An 18,860-nucleotide genomic window follows, 5' to 3' on the forward strand; every position below is an offset into this window, starting at 1 on the left:
TTAGGGCTCTTCAGTGGGCGCAGCTTGTACTACGGCTCCGCCCTCGTCCAGCCTGAGAGCGGTTTCTTTAACTGCGTGTGGATCCGTGCTTTGGCTCCGCGTGGTGTCCGAGTCTGCCGGCCTTTCTAGCCATCCTCTGTTCATCAAAACAGCCGACCCGTGGTCATCAACCGCCGACCCGCGCGACGTGCTGGAGGGGCTGTGGTGGACGTCGGGTCGGGCTGACCTGGGAACTGCGCTCTCTGGGTCCCCTCGGGCTTCCTAAGGTCCGGACGTGTCTTTTGGGCGTGTTTTCCCGCAGTAGGTATTCCTGGCCTAGGCAGGCTGTTTGTAGATTGCTTTATAAGTTTCAGAGGTTCCCCCATCCGTCATCTCGTCGGATAAGGTGGTAAGTAGAGCGCTCTACTTATCCGTTAAAATGACTCATCGAGTTCGTGTAAGGTGCAGTGATAATGCCCTCAAACCCCTTAATTCTTGGAGTGGAAAAAAAAAATCTTTGGGCAGAGACGTGCACAGACTTAAGGTTGTGTTTGCAGATACCCATCATGTAGACGGGAAATGAAGTCTTCCTTGAGAGGAGGGAGCTATTTTCAAACTGCCGTAGGCCTGTAGAATGTTTTTTGTTTTTTAAAGATTTAATTTATTTGACACGGAGAGAGAGATCACAAGTAGGCAGAGAGGCAGGCAGAGAGAGAGGGGGAAGCAGGCTCCCTGCTGAGCAGAGAGCCCCATGCGGGGCTCAATCCCAGGAGGGTGGGATCGTGACCTGAGCCTAAGGCAGAGGCTTTAACCCACTGAGCCACCCAGGCGCCCCCGTAGAATGTTTTTGTTTTCTCACAACCGTTCACGGTGCGCTTACGTCCCCTCTCCCCACCACCTTTAGGAGAATGTTATTGAATTGGTACCCATTCCTAGTGAAACGTGATAAATATTTCTCAGCTTGTTGCCAAACCTTTTTTTTTTTCCCCACTAGGTGACATTTTAATTTACAAATTGGCATCGTTTTGGTCGACAAATATTTTGTTGCCCAACCTTAAAGGTCCCAGTTAAACAGCGCCTTAAGAGTTGGTTTTGCCAACATTTACCGAGGTTGAGGGGGATTTGAACCTGGAAAGCTTCATAGACTCCATGGCAAGGAAGTTGAACTCCTAACTTAAGAGTCAGTGGGAATAGCAAAGCGCCCAGAGACCACGATCCAGGGTTAAAGTATATAGTTATTTGGGGAGGGAGAAGAGGGTAAGGCATGGTGTAGGGGTCTTGAGAGCTGAGAGAGGTGGGCTTAAAGAATTGTGTTGTGAAGGATTTGTATCAGGCTGAGGAGCTGAGCTTTGGCTTTGAAGCAGTGAGGAGTCATTCAAGACTGGGGTTTTTTGCTTTTATTGGACCTAGGTGTAGAACTGGATTTATCATAATCCACCTAATCCTTGATCCATGCCTGGCCCATTGTATTAGTTTCCTATTACTGCTGTGACAAACTTAGAGCCTTAAAATAATAGGAATTTATTATCTTAGAATTCTGGAGGTCAGAAGTCCAAGATTGGTTTCACGAGCCTAACATCAAGGTATTGGCAGGGCTGATTCTTCCTGAAGTCTAGGGAAGGAATGGGTTTCTTGCCTTTTCCAGCTTTTAGAGGCTGCCAGCATTCCTTATTTTTTGGCCTTACCCACCGTCTTCAGAAACAGCATAGCAACTTCTTTCCTCTCTGACCTGTGCTTCTATCCTGACACCTCTTTCCGACTGATCTTCCTGCCTCCTTCTCTCACCTGCGAGGACCCTTTGTGATTACACTGGGCCCAGGATAATCTCTCTAACTCAACACCTTTAATCACATCAGCAAAGTCCGTTTTCCCCCCGCTGAAACACATTTACTGATTCTGAGGATTAGGATTTAGGCAACTTTGCTAGGCCATTTTCCAGCCAACCACACACAACCCACCTTTATTAATTTAATTGCTTTTAGTGTAATAATAGCTGTGAACTCTCCACCCTAAAAAAAAAAAAAAAGTTATAGTGACAACAATTTACAACCAAATGTGTGGTTTGCCTCCCCCACCCCCACACTAAGTGATCCTCTTGGATCTCCTCTCATGGGGTGAAAATAATCACCAATCTTCACTATTTCTTGTTCTCCTTTTTATAATTTTTTATTCCATATATGTATTTATACGGAATACAACTATATACAGAGAGAGACTGTGTGTTGTTTTATTTTCAGTTGTTTTACATATAATAAAAAAGAGTATGCCCCCCCAAAAGAAAAAGAATATGCCACTACACACCTATTAGAATAGCTAAACTCCAAAAAAAAAGGGGCGCCTGGGTGGCTCAGTGGGTTAAAGCCGCTGCCTTCGGCTCAGGTCATGATCCCAGGTCCTGGGTTCGAGCCCCACATCGGGCTTTCTGCTCAGCAGGGAGCCTGCTTCCTCCTCTCTCTCTGCCTGCCTCTCTGCTTACTTGTGATTTCTCTCTGTCAAATAAATAAATAAAATCTTTAAAAAAAAAAAAAAAAAGAAAAAAGAAAAGAAAAAGAATAGCTGAACTCCCGAACGCTGACAGCACCGAATGCCGGCAAGAAGGCAGAGCAGTAGGCACTCATTCATTGCTGGTGGGGGCACAAAATGGTACAACCACCTTCGAAGACATTTGGGCAGGTTTTTTTTTTTTACAAAGCTAAACCTAGATCCTAGGTATTTACCCAAATAAGTTGAAAAATTAAGTCCACACAAAAACCTGTGCGTGAATGTTTACAGCAGTTTATTCATAATTGCAAAAAGTTGGAAGCAACTAAGATGTCTTGCGATGAGTGAATGGATAAACTGTGATATACTCAGACAATAGAATATTATCCGGTGAAAGAAAAAAAAAAAAAGAGCTATCAAGCCAGAAAAGCCTATGGAAGAATCTTAAATGCATATTGCTAAGTGAAAGAAGCCAGTCTGAAAGGGCCACATACCGTATGATCCAATTATGTGCCATTCTGGAAAAGGTGTAATTGTGGAGACTAAAAAGATGGTTGTCAGGGGCAGAGGAAGGAAGAGGAATGGGTGGTGCACAGAGCGTTTTTACTGCCGTGTAACTATTTTGTCTGCTACTGTTTGGTGGATCCCGCAGAACTGTGCAACTCAAAGAGTGAATCCAAGGTGTAAACTGTGGGGACTTTAGTAAATAGTAATGTATCAGTATTGCTTCGTTACTTGCAACAAACATACCACATAAATGCAAGATGGTAATATTACAGAAACTGTATGCTGTGGTGGGGGAGAGGATGTATTGGAACTTTGTACTTTGGGCACAGTTTTTCCGTAAACCTAAAACTGCTCTAAGAAAATAAAGCCTGGGGACACCTGGGTGGCTCCTTCAGTTAAGCGTCTGCCTTCGGCTCAGGTCATGATCTCAGGGTGCTAGGATTGAGCCCCATGTCAGGCTTCCTGCTCATCGGGGAGTCTGCTTCTCCTCCTGCCCTCTGCCCCTCTCCCCTGCTTGTGCTCTCTCTGTCTCTCTAATAAATTAATAAAATCTTTTTTTTTTTTTAGATTTTATTTATTTATTTGACAGACAGAGATCACAATTAGGCAGAGAGAGAGGAAGGGAAGCAGGCTCCCTGCTGGGCAGAGAGGCCCCAGTGCTGGGCTCTATCCCAGGACCCTAGGATCATGACCTGAGCCAAAGGCCAGAGGCTTTAACCCACTGAGCCACCCAGGCACCCCTAAATTAGTAAAATCTTTAAAAAAAAAAATAAAGTCTCTTATAAAGGAATAAATGTGTTTCTGTATCCTTTTGAAATTTTTCTCGCCTAATTTAAGATGCAGCCATATTTTATGTATCTTATTCATTTTCACTATTGTGTGATTTCCAGTGTGTGAATAAACCACACTTTGTCTGATTTCTCATTGATGGATATTTGGATTACTTCTGGGTTTTTACTATTATGAATGGTGCTGCTATGAACATACTTTTGTGTATCTCCTACTACATAGGTAACTTTCTTTGGTCTGTTTGGGTTTGTACCTAAAGTAGAATTGTTGGGTCACAGGATACGTGAATATTCAATTTTAAAAGATAATGTCAAATATTTTTCCAAATATTTCCATGAGCAGAAGGCAGAGTCTTAACTGACTGAGCCACCCAGATGGCCAGATAACCATTTTATGTATGTATGTATGTATGTTAGTCACCATACAGTACATCATTCGTTTTTGGTGCAGTGTTCCATGATTCATTGTTTATGTAGAACACCCAGTGCTCCATGCAGTCGGTGCCCTCCTTAATACCCATCACTGAGCTCACCCATCCCCCCCACCCCCAACCATTATTTTTTAACTGCAATTACTAAACAGCTCTCCCCTGCCCCCAGTTGATGGGATATGCTCCCTCTGTCATTGTGCAGTTTGGGTCCTCTAAGAAGACACCAAAATGGGATTTGATGTGCAAGAAATGTCCCAAGGGAAACCTGTGAAGGATGGAAGGAGGAGAGAACTGGAGTAGGCCAGGACTCCCACAGCAGAAGTTGGAGACTTGTCAAAGGAGAGAAGAAAGGAAGGAAGGATTGGCTAGCAATTGCCTCAGACATTGTGTGACTCAGAGTCTTGGCTAGGCCATCGAGGTGCCCCAGGGCAAAGAGTGCCCCTTAGAAAAACTCCGTGTGGAGCAGAAATGGCCCAGCCCCAGTAATTCCGCCATCTCAGTGACAGGCTGAAAGCCCTGGGAGATGGCAGGATGGCGCCTGCGTGAATGCCGCGCGGGGATGAAGTTGCTGTCTTCTGTCCCAGAGGAGACCTGGAGGCCATCCACCAACTACACTCCTTGCAGCAGCTTCTCTTGCAGGGCCATCTCAGCTGGGCACCTTCTTGGCCACCAGAGTTTCCTTTCTGCCCAGGTTTGTTTCTGGGCTCTCTTATTCCATTGGCCAACTTGTCTATGCCTGTGCCATGACAAAAATAGGTCCTCCTAATAAGTTCTACACTTGATCTTAGCCAAAAGGATAAGTTCTAATCCTGGTGGCATTAGTCACATCTTCAGACATGTCCTTGTTCTTGGTCCTTACTCTTTCATGTGTATGCAGAGCTTTTAAGCAGAGGAGTCAGATCAGAACCGTACTATAGCAGAACTCCTCAAGCAGACGTGTGGATCATTATAGGGATGAGAGATTTCAGGTTGAGAGAGCTCCTGGGACATAATTTCCATAGTCCAGGCAAGAGATAAGGGGGTATAGATTGAGTGAATTTCGACAGTAACAATGAGAAAAGACAGAAGGTTATGGATATAAGATACCCAGGAGGCAGAAGGGTGGGAGAGAGGGAAAACAGAGAATTCCCATGTTAATGGCTTGGCAGTCTGCGCACATGGTGGAGCCCTTCACTGAGTCAGGAAGTACAAGAGGAAGAACAGATTTCAGGGAAAGTTAAGTTTGGTTTTGCATCTGCTGATGGGGCACTTTTTTTTTTAAGATTTTATTTATTTATTTGAGAGAGAGCATGAGAGTAGAGAGATCAGCAGGAGAAGCAGACTCCCTGCTGAGCAGGGAGCCCGATGTGGGACTCGGTCCCAGGACTCCAGGATCATGACCTGAGCTGAAGGCAGTTGCTCAACCAACTGAGCCACCCAGGCGCCCTGGGGCACGTATTTAAAGCTGCTTGATGAACATACGGATATAGACATCAGGAGCTCATGCAGAGGCCCAGACTGGCATTGGGAGGAATCAGTCTTCAGGAGTCATTGTCGTCTGGACGTCTCAGTATGAGAGAAAGCATCACATGGGGAGGATGGAAAAGATATGAGGGCTGAGAGCATGGGAAGACACTAACCTATCAAGAGAAGTCAGAGGAGGAGGAACTATCTAAAAAAACAAACAGGCCGCATCTACTGCGAGGATGAAGACGCTTCTCAGCAATCAGACGGTCGACATCCCAGAGAATGTGGACATCACCCTGAAGGGACGCACGGTGATCGTGAAGGGCCCCAGAGGAACCCTGCGAAGGGACTTCAATCACATCAACGTAGAACTCAGCCTTCTCGGAAAGAAAAAGAAGAGGCTCCGAGTTGACAAATGGTGGGGGAACAGAAAAGAGCTGGCTACGGCTCGCACCATCTGCAGTCATGTGCAGAACATGATCAAGGGCGTTACACTGGGCTTCCGATACAAGATGAGGTCTGTGTATGCTCACTTCCCCATCAACGTTGTTATTCAGGAGAATGGTTCTCTTGTTGAAATCCGAAATTTCTTGGGTGAAAAATATATCCACAGGGTTCGGATGAGGCCAGGTGTTGCTTGTTCTGTATCTCAAGCCCAAAAAGATGAGTTAATTCTTGAAGGAAATGACATTGAACTTATATCAAACTCAGCTGCTTTGATTCAGCAAGCCACAACTGTTAAAAACAAGGATATCAGAAAATTTTTGGATGGTATCTATGTTTCTGAAAAAGGAACAGTTCAGCAGGCTGATGAATAAGATCTGAGTTGTCCATCTGCAGAAACAGCGAGAAGCCGGATGATTTTTCAGACTTATTTGTGATATTTTAAAGATGCAATAAAAGCTATACTGATTTGTGAAAAAAACAAAACAAAACAAAAAACACAAAAAAATTGATATAGAATACTCAAAAGGAAAAGTTATCTGAAACAGCTTGGGATGGCTACTGTCAGAAAACAAAAATAGAAAATAAAAAGAATTGACAGCCCTGGGGATACAAATACATTATATGTTTATAAAAAAATAATAATAATAAATGAAAAAAATTGACAGCAATGCAATTGTTGTGCTCTGTTGATGGGAATGTTGAGCAGTGCAGGTGTTGTTATGTAAAAAAGTATGGATGGTTGGATAAACTAAATGTGGTATCTGCATACAGTGGAACATTATTTGGCCTTAATACGGTATTTTTTTTAAAGATTTTAAATTTATTTGAGAGAGATGGAGAGAGAGGCAGGGAAGAGTAGAGAAAGAGGGAGAAGCAGACTTCCTGCTGAGCAGGGAGCCTGATGTGGGACTTGATCTCCCCACCCCCCCCGCCCACCCCGGGACTCCCGGATCATGACCTGAGTGAGCTAAAGGCAGATGCTTAACCGACTGAACCACCCTGGCACCCCCGGAAGGAAGGAATTTTGACACATGCTACAACATGGAGGAACCTCAAAGATGTCATTCTAAGTAGAATAAGCCAGTCACAAAGGACAAATATTGTACGATTCCATTTACATTCAGAAGGATAGAGAGTAACATGGTGGTTGCCAGGGTGGGGAAAAGAGAAATGGAAGTTTCTGTTTACTGTTTAATGGGTAGAGTTTCAGTGTAGGACGATGAAAAAGTTCTGGAGACAGATGGCGATGATGGTCGCACCATGATATGAATGCATTTCATGCTGCTAGACTGTACACTTAAAAATGGCTCAAATGGTGAGTTTTATCGCTTAAAAGGCTCAGATTTCTTCAAGAATATGAAATGTGATGAACACCTAATTTGTTCGATCTTATTGGAAGGAGAACAAACAAGTGAGGGAGTATTTGGGGATACGTTAATAGTAAGTACACAGAAAACCCAATGAACAGAAAAAAAGACATTTACCAGCTCCTTTAAAAGAGTTGTGTGGGGGCGCCTGGGTGGCTCAGTTGGTTGAGCATCTGATGCCTTTGGCTCAGGTCATGATCCTAGGGTACTGAGATCAAGCCAAGCAGGGAGCCTGCTTCTCCCTTTCCCTCTGTCTACCACTTCCCCTGCTTGTGCGCTCTCACTCTCTCTCTGTCAAATAAATAAGTACAGCAATCTCAGCCCCTACTGTTATCAGAGGCTGCAGTGTGTAAAATCATTCTAGAATCAAGTTAGAAAAATCACAAGCCTATGACCTACATGAAAAGGAAGAAGTCCTCAAATCTGTGGTCTGTGACTTTGAGGACCAGGAATCTGTTAGTCCTCCAGAGGTCTCAACGTGCCCCCCCATGTCATCCTTGGACTCTCTGGTCTCAGAGTGGGCAAGCCCAGGGTCCTGCTCAACAGGGTCATCAGTCAGGAGACTGCCCTCACTCCTCACCCCCTTGTCATTCACCCCAAACCCCTAACCTTAGCTTCTTCTATTTGCTCCTTTTTACTGGCTGAAGAGAAAAAGTGGATAACCTTGTCAATGGTCACTATTACAGATTTACAGTTTCTGGTCTCTACAGGGCCCTTAACTCCACTCAATGTTCCTTTGGTGCCTCTGTTTCTCCTCTGTCAAATATGTATAAAATAGCGCACAGGATTACTGTAAAAAGTCAATGAAATAACACATTTAACACATTTGGCTTTTATATACAAATTATTCCCAAGTCTCTCTCTCCATTTCCTGAGCTGCCTGCTTGAATTCTGAATAATTTCATGGGCTCTTCACCCTCCTCAAAATTCCATTCTGGCATCTTTGTCTTGGTGAATGACATCGTTCCTGCAAGCCAGAAACACTGACCATGTACTTTACTCTCTATCTTACTCCCTATATTCCTTTGATCCCACAGTCCCTGTCCATTCCATTTCCCCTCTGATTTGTCATTTACACTCCCCTCACCAAGCCTTTGGTCTATAATTTCCACTGATTATAGGAATAGCTTTCCTTCCCGGTCCTTCATGCCATTACTCTCTCCTGCTTCTAATCCACTACCCATTTTGCCCCTAATCTTTCTTTCTCTTTTTTTAAAATGGAACTTCAAGTAAACAGAACTGGATTTATCACAATTCTTGGTTTTCAGTGCACTGTCATCATTTGTCCACTTACGGCCCTTTTAAAATGTATTCATGTTTTAATGAAGTAATGAACAGCGGGGAGCGCCTAGGTGACTTAGTGAAGTGTCTGACTCAGTTTCAACTCAGGTCGTGGTCTTAGGGTTATGAGAACAAGCCCTGCATCGGGCTCCACGTGGCATGGAGCCTGCTTAAGATTCTCTCTCTCCCTCTCCCTCTCTGCTCCTCCCTCCACCCTGCTCAGGTGCTGACGTGCTCTCTCTCCCAGTCCGGAAAAAGAAAAAAAAAAAAAAAGAGAGAGAGAGAAATAATGAACAATCATGATCTTGTCAGCTAACCTGGGAACCGTTACATTAATAATAACATGGACTTATAAGATTCTTTTATTTCTTATTCCTCTACCTTCTCCCCACAGACAGAAGTCCTATCCTTAAGTTGGAGTTTACCATTATTTTCTAATTAGAATTAGAATTATATGTGTGTGTACATATATATATGTGTGTGTATATATATATATATATATATATAAATAATTTAGTTTTTCTTCTTATAACTATGGAAAAGTATGTCAGGCCATATGTACTCTTGCTTTTTCACTCCTTCATACTTCATACCTTGGCTAAAATTTAAAAAAAGATCTGACAATTCCAAGCAGGCAGCTAGAACTCTCACATGTTGCTGATGGAAATGCAAAAATGCTAGGCATCCTACTCCGAGTTAGTTACCCAGTTGAAATGAAAACTTGTATCCACACAAAACCCATGGAAATGTTTAGAGCAGCTTTATTCACATTCACCAAAATGAGAAATATCCTGTAATAGTTAATTTTTATTTATGTGTCAACTTGACTAGACTGTGATACCCAGCTGTCTGGTCCAACATTAGCCCAGATGTTGCCGTGGGGGTATTTGCACTTGTGATTGACATTTACAGTCCGTTGGCTCTACGTAATGGTTACTCTCAATAATGTGGATGGGCCTCCTCAAATTAGTTGAAGGCCTTAAGAGCAAAAACAGGTTTCCTAAAGAAGCCCTTCTACCTTGAAGCTGTAACATAGAACTCCTGCCTGAGTCCCTAGCTTGCTGGTCAACCCTACAGATTTTTGGATTTAACCAGCATTCCTCTCCTCCAATCACATTCCTTGAAATGAATTCTTTCTTGTGCTAGATAGAGACAGGTACTGATACAGGTGATAGAGATACAGATAGATATAGACGTATGTATGCTTGTATATGTATATTTGTGTATATGCATCCTATGGAATTTATTTCTCTGGAGAGCCCTGACCAATACACATCCCAAGCGTCCTTAAACTTCAGAATGGATACACAAACTGGTACATCATGCAATGGAAAAAAACGCTTAGAAAGAGGAATTAGCTAGGCAGGCAACAATAGGAATGAACCTCCGGCATCATGCTAAATGAAATAGACCCGGCTCAAAAGGCTACATGCTGTGTGACTCCATTTGTATGAAATTCTGAAAAGGGCAAAGCTGTAGGAATGGGAAGCAGATCAGTGATTTCCACAGGCTGAGAAGGGCTAGTGGAGGAGTTGACCCCAAAAGGGTATAGGGAGATTTTGAGGTGTGATTGAATTGTTCTATAACTGGATTTTGTGATAGTTATAGGACTAAATTATACCTTCATAAAAATGTGCTAAAAAATGAACAGGAGGCAGTCAGGTTAAAAAAAAAAAAAGATTATTCTAGGGCGCCTTGGTGGCTCAGTTGGTTAAGCAACTGCTTTCGGCTCAGGTCAAGATCCTGGAGTCCTGCATTGGGCTCCCAGCTCTGGGGGAGTCTGTGTCTCCCTCTGACCTTCTCCCCTCTCATGTTCTTTCTCACTCACTCTCTCAAATAAATAAAATCTTTAAAAAAAGAAAAAGCAAAAGAAAATTGTTCTACTGAAAAGAAACTATATGGTAACACAAAATTGCCAACTTAAATATATTAATGATACATAGGGATTGAGAATAATTCTGCAGTATAGTAGCTATCTTTTACTTATTATGTTTAAGATTTTAATTCCAGGGGCGCCTGGGTGGCTCAGTGGGTTAAGCCTCTGCCTTCAGCTCGGGTCATGATCCCAGGGTCCTGGGATCAAGCCCCGCATCGGGCTCTCTGCTCAGCGGGGAGCCTGCTTCCTCCTCTCTCTCTACCTGTGATCTCTGTCAAATAAATAGATAAAATCTTAAAAAAAAAAAAAAGTTTAATGACAGCATGTTTAAGATGACTACTGTATTGTACACCTGAAGCTAATATAACACTGGTTAACTATGCTGGAATTAAAATTTTTTTTTTAAAGATTTAATTTATTTGACAGACAGAGATCACAAGTAGGCAGAGAGGCCTTTAAATCTTTAAAAAAAAAATTTTAATTCCAGCATAGTTAACCAGTGTTATATTAGCTTCAGGTGTACAATACAGTAGTCATCTTAAACATGCTGTCATTAAACTTTTTTTTTTTTTTAAGATTTTATCTATTTATTTGACAGAGATCACAGGTAGAGAGAGAGGAGGAAGCAGGCTCCCCGCTGAGCAGAGAGCCCGATGCGGGGCTCGATCCCAGGTCCCTGGGATCATGACCTGAGCCGAAGGCAGAGGCTTTAACCCACTGAGCCACCCAGGCGCCCCACTGTCATTAAACTTAATTAAGATAGGCACCCTACATAAAGTTAATATGCTTTGACTTTTAATAATATTGCTATTTAAGAAATCTATACAAAGAAATCAATAAATCGAAACTGATGAACAAAAACCCCATGTTGTTATATGTGGCTATAGTTGCTTTTTCGCTGCTGTACGATATTTCCTTGTGTGCCCACTGCAATTTATTCATTCTTCCTGTAATAATACATTTTATGCTATCATGTATGGTATCACTACAAATATTAAATAAAGAATGATTTAATAAAATATTTGTCCTTTTCCTGAAAATCTTTAGTTACTTCCATTGCCTAGAGGATAAAACCTAAGGGGACCTTTGGGGCTGTATCAATAGGATGTCCTGGGCTCTGGCTTCTGTCTGGGTTTAGCCAAAGGGGATACCAGCTAGGCTTGCCAGATAAAATACAGGAAGCACCCGTTAAATTTGAATTTTAGATAAGCAATTTAATTTTTTTTTTTTTAGCAGAAGTATTTCTTATGTAATCTGGCAACCCCTTGTACTGGCAGGAAAGGGAAAAGAGAAAGAGAATCTCATTTATTCCCCAAACTTCCCACCCGCTGGGCCACTGCAATGGGCTGGCTGTAGGCCCCACATCAGAACTTGCCTGGCCGCCGTCAACACACAGCTCACAGGTTCTAGGAATTGGTCCTTCCTCTTGCTCTGTCGGGCCGAAAAGTGGTAGTTAATAGCTCCCAGCTATTATTAGTAGCAGGATCCTGTACCGACTTCTTATTGCCCTTACTAAGTCCTGCCCACACTTTTGGAAATAGATCCTGATTCAATTCTTTTCAATTCTCTACTTTTGGTGCGTTGTCCATGCCCTGCTGGATATCGACAAGCCTGGACATGACTCTTTGAGACAGAATGCACAGCTCCTTCCCCTCTTTTTTGGTACTCCCCCCAGCAATTTATGTCACCCATGGAAGTCCCGTAAGGATCAGAGTGTGGGACCCTCTCTCTGACCCAACACACCAGATCCGGTCAAGCCCCTCTGATTCTTTCTGCTAGTTGGTCACTGTTCTCTCCTCCCGGGTGGGATCTCCTACCTTGCTTCCCTCTCTGCACCTTTGGTATGAGCGCTGTGCTCTGAGCTCTCTAGGCCCCAGGTCTCTGAGACCTCAAGAAACCTTTACTCTCTGAATAAACCCAGATCTTGTGATGGAAAGGTGGTGGCTTTCAAGGCCACTGTTTTAGTTAAATGTTTGAAAAATCCACTCAGAAGCCCTGTGAACTTCTAGAACCTTCTAGGCCTTCTGTGCCAGACCCTGACATTCTCCCCGGTGAGATGAGAAAGGTTACTATCTTTATGGATAAGGGCGACAGGGCAGTGAGAAGATATCAGCATAGAATAAAGCCTCAGTTACCTCCGTATGTTATGCCATGGTGAGTGGCATAACTAGTGAGTGAAGAGTTCAGCGCCATTGTGCTTAGGAAAGATTTAAAAAGAGTTAATAATATAGGTGCCTGGCTGGCTCAGCCCGTGGAGCACACTACTCTTGATCTCAGGGTTGTGGGTTTGAGCCCTGTGTTGGGTGTAGAGATCACTTAAAATCATAGGGCTGCCTGGGTGGCTCAGTCGGTTAAGTGGCTACTCGGGTCAGATCCCAGGGTGCTGGGATCGAGCCTGGTATCAGGCTCCCAGCTCAGTGGGGAGCCTGCTTCTCCCTCTCCCACTGCCTGCTGCTCTACTTGTGCTGTCTCTGTATCTTTATGTCAAATAAATAAATAAATTTTAGAAATTAAAAAAAGTAGAATCTTTTTTAAAAAAGTTAATAATACCGGTCGTTATCCCTTATTAAATGTTCCACCTGAGCTCTGTGCACACACCATTAGTCATCAACACACCTGCAAGACTGTGAAGCATTGGGCGCCTGGGTGGCTCAGTGGGTTAAAGCCTCTGCCTTCGGCTCAGGTTATGTTATGATCCCAGGGTCCTGGGATCGAGCCTGCATCGAGCCCCTCATCTAGCTCTCTGCTCGGCAGGGAGCCTGCTTTCCTTCCTCTCTCTCTCTGCCTGCCTCTCTGCCTACTTGTGATCTCTGTCTGTCAAATAAATAAATAAAATCTTAAAAAAAAAAAAAGTGTGAAGCATTCCATCCAAGTCTCAGCTCCCACCATCCTACCCTGTGCTCCGGGACGCCAGGCTGGGAGTCCGCAAGCCACAAGTCTCCTTTGTCAGAGGAAGTTTGGAAGGTGAAGGAAGAGACTTGTCCCTTCTTAAATCTGTTTACTGCTTCCCTGGAGCAGCAGATGGTTCCAGTTTCCAACTTCTTTCCTCATTCCTGGCACAGCCAGGGGGCATGGGCGGGGTGGGGGAAGTGGGGAGAGAGATGGGGAGGTGGGGTGGGGCATAAGGAGGGTGGAGGCTTGCACGCCACACGTCTGTGCCCAGCTCCAGGATACCCCTCCTCCAAGATCCCGAGGTAGTACGTGGCTGGGAGACCCTTCCTCTAAATTTGTAGGTTCGGTTCCTGTGATGGGTTATTACACCGGAGACACCCCCCCCCCCCCCCCGATGGATCCTTCCTTCTGATATCCAGGCCGTGGAGTGGTCCCCTTGGGCGGGACACGGCTAGATCAGACGATCTGCTTTGGCCAATGGGAGCAGACAGGAATCCAAGGCTGGAGGAGCATCTGCGCTCTGAGATGTCTTCTCTCCAGACTGTCGGGCTGGGAGGAGTGGGCTACCCCTCACATGTCCCAGCCTACCTTCCAGTGCAGGACTGCAGCATGAATGAGTCTCGGTGAGACCAGGAGAAGAACTGCCTAGCCAACCAGCCAACCCCGAGAGCGGTACGTCTCTAAGCTTTGGGGAGGTTTCTTGAGCAATAATAGGGACCTGAAGCAGTTCTGGTCATCCCAGCCTCTTCCCTCCACCACAGGGATGGTGGCTGCTTCCCGCAGCTGTTCTCTGGGACCTCAAAACACCCAATCTGTTCTCTCTGGCCTCCGACACATGCTTCACAATTTCCCTGTGTTCTCTGTGTGAACGCAACCAGAGTAATTTCTGTTTTCCCGACTGGACCCCATTGACACAAGTGCTACTATATCCATTCTACAGATGAGAAAACTGAGGTTCAGAGAAATTAAGAAATACGCCAAAGGTCACTGCTCACAAGGGCCCCAGGCTGACACTGCAGCCCTTGCTATACTTCACAGTAACACTATTAATCTACAACAATAGATAACTGCACTGTACCATAAATGGGTTTTTCTAGATGATTATGAGGACAATTATTTGAAGTTGATGTCACCACAAGAAGGGCTTTTGTTCAAGATCCAGAAGGCTCCAGCTCCCGAGCCAGCAGAGGGAGCTCTGTCCCTAAGGACTCAGCCAGAGACTGGCTGACCCCGAGGGGAAAAAAGATGACAATTCTCGTCATGGTCACAAGATTTGGAGGAGCACCTCATCATTGGAGACTGTAGGCTCTTTGAGGGAAAGGGAAAACAAGCAATGTAACAGTTGTTAGACCCGCAAAAACAGTTGTTAGACCCGCAAGAACAATTTAAATGTGTCCCTTTAAATTGTCAAAATATGGGACTGGAGCTGCCCTGTGTGAAAAGGAGGGTCCTCCGAGAGAAGGAGGTCAAATTCCCTTCCTGTCCTCCTCCCACCTTGTGCTGGATTCCACTCCAAGCTTAAGCAGAGTTTCTCTGGGGCCGACCACATTTCCTAGCGACAGAGTAACTGAGTAAAAAGGACCTTGTCTCCATCCCCATGAGGTTCTTTCCTGAGTCCCTTCCTGTACAGTAGTAATAGGAGGAATAAAGGAATGGACTGCTCCCTCCCGGGAGAGCTTCTGACTGTCCTGCTTCTCCTCCCTGCTCCCTGGGCTCCCAGAGCTGCACCAGCCCTGCCCTTGCTCTAGAGGTCTTCTCGCTCCCGTGCTCTGGAAGCACTCTCCCTGATGACAACGGGTCTCTGTGAAACCAGCTCTTCCTCCCAGCACAGCAGCAAAACCTGAGACTCCAGTCTGAGCTCTGGGGTGGTAAATAAATACTAGACCTCAAAGCTTGTAAGCAGCTTTCACAGCCCAACCGAGATAGGGTAAAGGGGGCAGCAGGGGGCCAGCCCCCTGTACCTCCTCTCCCTGCACCCGGGCTTACAGTGAGCAATCACAGATCCTATGGCCTCCCAGCTGCCTGTTGTGGCTTCCAGTTTGGGAACTAGGGCTAGGTAGAAGTAATAAGCCAAAGATTGAATTTGGGCATTCTTGACCTCCCCTAGCCAAAATGCCATTTTAAAACATGATATAGTGGGTAACACAAACTAAGGAAATTTATCTTCTCATAATTCTGGAGGCTCTAAGTCTGAGACCAAGGTTTTGGCAGGATTGGTTTCTTCTGAACCTCTCTCCTTGGCTTGCAGATAGCTTTTCCCTGTGTTTCAACGTGGTCTTTCATTGTGTGTACCTCTGTACTAATCTCCTCTCTCCTAAGGATATCACGGCCCACCCTAATGACCTCATATAACTTAATCACCTCTTTAAAAATCCTCTCTTCAAAGCCAGTCACCAGGGGCTGAGGACTTCTACTATGTTTTTTGTGGAAGGGACACAATTCAGCCCTTAACAATCAGAATGACAATATATTCCATGTATGACAAATAAAAGGAAATCCATATCCCAACACAATGTAGTGAAACTGCTGAATGTCAAAGACAAGGAGAAGGTCTTAAAAGCAACCAGAGAGAAAAGCCACACCTCGCAAAACTGTAGGATGGCTCCCCATCAGGCATTCCAAGATCCAGCTTCCAAAAGGGGGCTCAGCCCCTGGCCCGTCTCTCAAGAGGTCTTGCCCTGAGGTTTGCCTTCTCTGAATTCATGCAACATTCCAAGCCTGTAATGTGGCCTTCCTATTCACCCACAGCCCAAGGGGGGCTGGCAAGGCCACCAGACCTTAAATCTGTCTCCCCCACACACCAAACATTAAAAAGCCATTTAGGTTACAACACCAGTTTAAAATCAGACCTGTGTAGGGGTAGCTACAGTGGGCAAAAGGGGTCTGGATGGTTGTCGGTGTGGGAGATGGGATCAGTCGGATTTCTGGGCCAGAAAAAAGAAAGGTGGCATAGACAGGATATAGTTCACATTGTTGCCAAAGGTCCTGAAGGCAGGTGTCTGTGGTGTGGGAAAAATCTTCCCTGACACCCCTGTCTTTAGTGCTCATGGTCACCAGTGCCTGAGGCCTGGCATCTTACAGTTTAATTTGTCAGGGGGCGGGGAGTTGGTCTACTCCATGAGACAGCATCAGTCTTAACCCCTGTGCTGGGCACGCCCTCGAGAGATGTTTTGTGAACCAGCTGATGGGAACCCTTGGAGAATCTTTGTCTGCTAGAGCCTACAGTAGGCTCTGACCTGCTTGGTGGGGGCAGATTTAGAACCAAGCTGTCCTTCCACTGCTGTAGCCACTGCCTCCACCACCGTCCCCTCCTGCGTGGCAAGTGGCCTCCACCTCCCCCACTGACCTCCATTTCAGTGCATTCTCCACATTGCAATCAAATGATCTTTTTGAAAACATGGAAATCAGACTACATCACTGTTTTGCTTAAAATCTTCTGCAGCATTGAGAATGAAATCCAAACTCTTGGCTGTGGTCTGTGAGATCCTGCAAGACAACGGAGCCCACTGGTAGAGTTTCTTCTCTTTCTCTTCCTCACCATGATCTAGTCATCTGGACTTTTCTCAGCTCATCAAACATAACCAGCTCTTTCCTACCCCGGGGCCTTTGCCCTTGTTCTTCCTTTTTGCTGAGAATGGTCTTTCCCAGCTCTTCCTGGTGCCAGGCCCTTGGCATCTATCAAATCCCAGCCCATATCTCCCCTCCCTCACCTCCGACGGGCAGTGGATTCCCCTAGTTACTATTTCACCCCTATTTGTTTCCTTCTTGGTGGCAATCATAAGCTCTCTTAGTTTTGTTTGCTTGCTTATTTATGTCTGTCTCCCTACCTAGAATCTGATAGGACAAGGACCCAACTTGTCTTTTGCCCATTGTATCTCGAGCCCCCAGCACCGCGCTGGTGTCATCAGTAGGCTTCACATGCTGGGTGCTGTCCAGCTGGGGTCCCTGGACCCTTTAGCAGAATGCTTACACTCCAAAGGAACCCAAAGCCCAACAGAATCACAAGGTCTGCACCTCTGGCCCAGTCCAGCTTAGTTCCCAACCATCCAGGCTACTCTGAAAATGTAAATTGACCCCAGGAGCCAAAAGTAGTTGAAATGCAGAGCTAGCAACAGTTTACCTCCATAAATTCGACTCCCTGTTGCTCGTGGTATTAACTCGGTTTCAGGCACTTCCACTTCAATTAAGACTTGGCACACTTCAAAATACCTCTGAACAGCAGGACACTGATTGAATTCAAGGTGCCAGGAACCCAAATGGAAAAATAATAGTAAAACCACTGGTCCTTTTATGTTGTAGTTAAAAGGTTGAACAAACAACTATTACACCTCCTTTCATGTTCTCTTCTGTTCCAAATTAATCTGGAAGAAGCAGAGTAACTTACACTGTTTTTAACCTGCCCTATTAGGCATGTCCAGGCTGGTCCACGGTGGTCTCAATGTGATGCTCCATTTTGTCACTCATCAGCACTGTTGTCATACAGTGTGGGTCAAGTTTATAAGACCTGTAAGTTTTAGGGTGCCTGGGTGGCTTGGTTGGTTGGGCAACTACCTTCGGCTCAGGTCATGATCCCAGGGTCCTGGTATGGAGCCCCACATCTGGCTCCTTGCTCAGCGGAGAGCCTGCTTCTCCTTCTGCCTCTCCCTGCTACTCCGCCTGCTTGTGCTCTCTGTCAATTAAATAAATAAAAATTCTTAAAAAAAAAAACAACCTGTAAATGTTGAAAAGTTTTGATTATTCAAATGGCTTTCTGCGTGTATTTTCAAATAAAACTTCTCAACAAATACTATTGTTTAAATTGTATAAATGTTCATAATTCTGTAATTGAAATGTTTCTCCTTTGGTCATAGAAATAATGGTACACTCATTCTTTGAAATGTTACCTGGTTATTTAAAAAGAATGTGGGAAATCTATACACGTTAATATGGAAGCATGCCCAAGATTATTAAGTGAAAACAGCAAGTCACAGAACAGTAGATATCATATCTCCATGTGCATGAATATGTAAATATATTTTCTTGCAAGCATAGGCTATTTCCAGAGGGAGACCCTAAGCCATCGCTGGAAGTAGAACAGTGATGGGTGATAATCATTACTGTATGTCAGGTGCTTGCCCTGAGCCAGCCATGGCACCAGGCATTTCCCATATGCCTGCATTTAGTCCCCACAATGACCCTGAGAGCAGGGACTTAACTATTATCCCTCCTTTACAGATGAGGAAACTGGGTCAGGAGAAGTAAAGTAACTTAACTTCAGCATCCTATATTATTAGAGGGGTTTTTTTAACATTAAATTTGCATGATTACTTTTCCATCATAAAAAACAAACTCAGGAATCATTTAAAATCTTCCCCTCTTGGATTTT

At 44.7% G+C, this 18,860-nt stretch overlaps 1 protein-coding gene across 1 annotated transcript; it reads left to right on the forward strand.

Moving 5' to 3' along the window:
* The first annotated feature begins 5,856 nt into the window (after positions 1–5,856).
* Positions 5,857–6,546, forward strand: LOC125084432 (60S ribosomal protein L9-like). The gene has a single exon (XM_047701675.1). The coding sequence runs from the start codon at positions 5,872–5,874 to the stop codon at positions 6,448–6,450; it is 579 nt and encodes a 192-aa protein (XP_047557631.1). The 5' UTR covers positions 5,857–5,871; the 3' UTR covers positions 6,451–6,546.
* Positions 6,547–18,860: the final 12,314 nt, after the last annotated feature.

The sequence above is a fragment of the Lutra lutra genome, chromosome 14 (assembly GCF_902655055.1).
Source record: "Lutra lutra chromosome 14, mLutLut1.2, whole genome shotgun sequence".
Lineage (NCBI taxonomy): Eukaryota > Metazoa > Chordata > Mammalia > Carnivora > Mustelidae > Lutra > Lutra lutra.